The 3,515-nt window shown below is 33.1% G+C and overlaps 1 protein-coding gene across 1 annotated transcript; it reads left to right on the top strand.

Moving 5' to 3' along the window:
- Positions 1-294: 294 nt before the first annotated feature.
- LOC102907263 (olfactory receptor 5J3-like) lies at positions 295-1,260 on the top strand. The gene has a single exon (XM_006989725.3). It carries the CDS (start codon positions 310-312, stop codon positions 1,258-1,260), a length of 951 nt encoding a protein of 316 aa, XP_006989787.2. The 5' UTR covers positions 295-309.
- The last annotated feature ends 2,255 nt before the right edge of the window (positions 1,261-3,515 follow it).

Genomic DNA, 3,515 nt, shown 5'->3' with positions numbered 1-3,515 from the left:
TAAAGGCATGCGCCACCACTGCCCAGCGATTTTCCTTTTTTTTTTTTTTTTAAAACAAGGATGCAGTTTATCTCTTTGTACACCTTGGATGTTATAGTTAAATATAATGGTCCACAAATAATTTAGCATTTTATTTTTCACATGGAACTTTTTATGAAAAATCAAATAGTGTTTAAAAAATACAGACTTTTAATATATACATATATAAGCAGAAGAATCAGGGTGGAGGATTCCACAATTTTCTAGTTATTGATATCCTGCTGTTGCTGCACATTTTACCTGCATTTCCTATCATTAACAGGTACCAAGATGCACAATTATATGGCAGATATCAACTTCACATTTGTTACTGAGTTTATCCTTCTAGGATTGACAGATCACAATGAACTCAAGGTGTTTCTTTTCATCTTGTTTCTCTTTATCTATGCCATCTCCTTGGTAGGGAATCTGGGAATGTTCTTTCTGATCCACATAACTCCCAAACTCCACACACCCATGTACCACTTCCTTCGTTCTCTGTCATTTGTTGATGCCTGTTATTCATCAGTATTTGCACCCACATTGTTAGTGAATTTCTTTGTGGAAAGAGAGACCATTTCATTCTCTGCATGCATCCTGCAATATTTTTGGTTTGCATCACTGCTTACCACAGAGGGATTTTTGCTGGCAGCAATGGCTTATGACCGTTATGTGGCAATTGTAAACCCTCTAACTTACACAGTGGCTATGACAAAGCTAATATGTGTTCTGTTAGTGTTGTGTTCATGCTTAGGAGGTACGATCACCTCATTGACACATACTATTGGCTTAATGAAGCTGTCCTTCTGTGGACCAAATATTATCAGTCACTTCTTCTGTGACCTTCCTCCCCTGTTGAAACTATCCTGTTCAGACACCTCCATGAATGAACTGCTGCTTTTGATCTTCTCTGGAGTCATTGCCATGACCACACTCTTGATTGTGATGGTCTCCTACATCTTCATTGTTGTTGCTATCCTGAGGATCCGCTCAGCAGCAGGCAGACGCAAAGCCTTCTCCACCTGTGCTTCCCACCTGACAGCTGTCACTTTGTTCTATGGCTCCATCAGCTTCAGTTATATTCAACCAAGCTCCCAATACTCCTTAGAACAAGAGAAGGTGGTGTCTGTATTCTACACCCTGGTGATTCCCATGTTGAACCCACTGATTTACAGTTTAAGGAACAAGGAAGTAAAGGATGCTGTGAAAAGGGTAATAGAGATGAAACATTTCCTGTATTGAAATGTATGTTTCTGAGTAAACAACATGAGACAATTGAATCATGCAATAATGTTCGTTAAAGTCAAATAAAATTTCAACCTACTTGGATTGTGGGGTTTGTTCAGTTTGAGTACTAGGTTTTATAGTGATAAAAAAAGCATTCAAAGATAATGTGGCATGATTACCAATATTGTGTTGTATTACCTTACCCCTAGAATAAGACCTAAGGAAATTATTGGGACTGGTAATATATCCAATACCTTAAGTAAATTGAAATTGTATATATGTGTACATTTATAGAATTAAATATATATTTGAAATTTAATATATATACATATTTTGTAAATATATCTGTAGTTACATATGGAAATAACTATACATATTTATATACCAATAAGGACAGCATAAATTAAAATAGTCAAAGATAAAATTCACAAAAATGAAAACACCTCTAAGCTTGTTGTTCTCTTGAGCGATATAGACAGGTAAAGTATTTTCCAACACAAAAATATCTGTAAAACGCACATTAAATTGATGGACATGTGTTTCCCTCCTATGGTGAAGACACCTGATAAAGTAGCTATCCACAAAGCCTACAGAATCCCCTTGGATATCTCAGAACTGGAATTATGTTTATAAAGTATATGAGTAAAAATTTATTGAAAGCACTAAAATAATGAGGAAAACATGAAAATATATCTGAAATAATATTTCTTGCAACATGCTAGAAATATTCTATGAAACCAGTTACTACTTCTGATTGCATGACAATACACAAAAACAAAATTCTAGCTGTGCTAAATTAAAATTAAAATATCCCATTTAACAACATTTTCAGATATGTCAAATATTTATGAAAAACAGGACAGCACTATTCCATCATTTACTGGGAGAAAAGGTAACTGTGTGTGACTGTTGAGAATAATTTCAATTTCTTTATACTAATGGAGAAAAGTTTAATGTCAATGGATTAGAAAATTTTGTTCTTCATCATATCTACCATAGAATTAAAAAATTGAGTCCATACAAGCTTATCCCCTTATAATTACAATTGCTTTATTTCATTTCCTTGAGGGTAAAGACCGTGAAAAATCCACATATTGGATAGTAGAGATCAAGGAAATTAAACAAATAACAACTCACACAAGTATTAATAATGGATTATTACCAACACAGTAATGGGTTATGGGTATCTAGATATAGAGGATCAGACATAGAATAGTTTGCCACAGTCTTTGATTTGTACACCAGTAGATTTAGTCAAATTTAGATTTAGATGTTTAAAAATAAAACATCTCATTAAACAGTGGCCACCCACAGACTATTTTTTCCTATCATTCTTTAACACTACAACTGCATATGTGTATTTACTCTGCACTAGGCATTATTAGAAATCCAGAAATAATCAATGAAAATAAAAGGATATATGTGAATTATGTTCTCTACTTTGTATAAGGAACAGAATAATCTATGGGAAATAAGGAGCCAGTTTTACACAGATATTCAAAGGGTAATATAAATAAATTCTAGTAAAATAAACCTCATACAAAAAAGTGTGTAATTGAAAAGAAATTCTTTGGGTGGAACAGAATGGATTTGATGGTCTACAGAAATGACCTACATTTTTATAGTGGCAATGATTGTCCAAGAATATAGATTTTGCCAATACTTATAAAAGTATATAGATAAAACCGAAATTAAGTGAACATATGCTAATCACTTTGCTTTTAAGACTGAGTCTTATGATGAATCCCTGTGTATCCTTGAACCAATGTCATTCTTTCCTCAGCATCCTTGGTGCTGGGATTGGGATGTAATATAGCTCCTGTATTTTAAAAGAATTGCTTTCTGAAATATCACAAATGTATGCACTACACTCTTCTTTTCTACCCATCAGTATCAGTCCTGAATTATTTTAAACAAATTTAGTTTCCATAGTACTATTTTAAAATGTTGCTGAATGTTAGCAATACAATTGTCTTTATGCAAAATTCATCTGAAGTCCACTTAGTGTTCTGTGTATCAGTGTTAATAAATGTCAATTTATTTTTACTATTGATCAAGAGAATAAATAAGTCCTTTTTTCTAAACTTATCTGACTAACAAAAATTGGCAAAGGTCCTCTCCCAGTGATAATATATCCTTTTAAACAAATAATTTCAAAGCACTAACAAAAAGTAGAAGGCCTGTTTGTGTCTTGCATGTAATTATTTTGCTGTTGTTGTTAACTGAAAGCCTGAAATGAAGACAGTTCTGAAGTCTTTGAGAAATTTTTC

This window comes from Peromyscus maniculatus, chromosome 4 (assembly GCF_049852395.1).
Source record: "Peromyscus maniculatus bairdii isolate BWxNUB_F1_BW_parent chromosome 4, HU_Pman_BW_mat_3.1, whole genome shotgun sequence".
Classification (NCBI taxonomy): Eukaryota; Metazoa; Chordata; class Mammalia; order Rodentia; family Cricetidae; genus Peromyscus; species Peromyscus maniculatus.
This window is presented reverse-complemented; position numbering and strand designations above follow the sequence as displayed.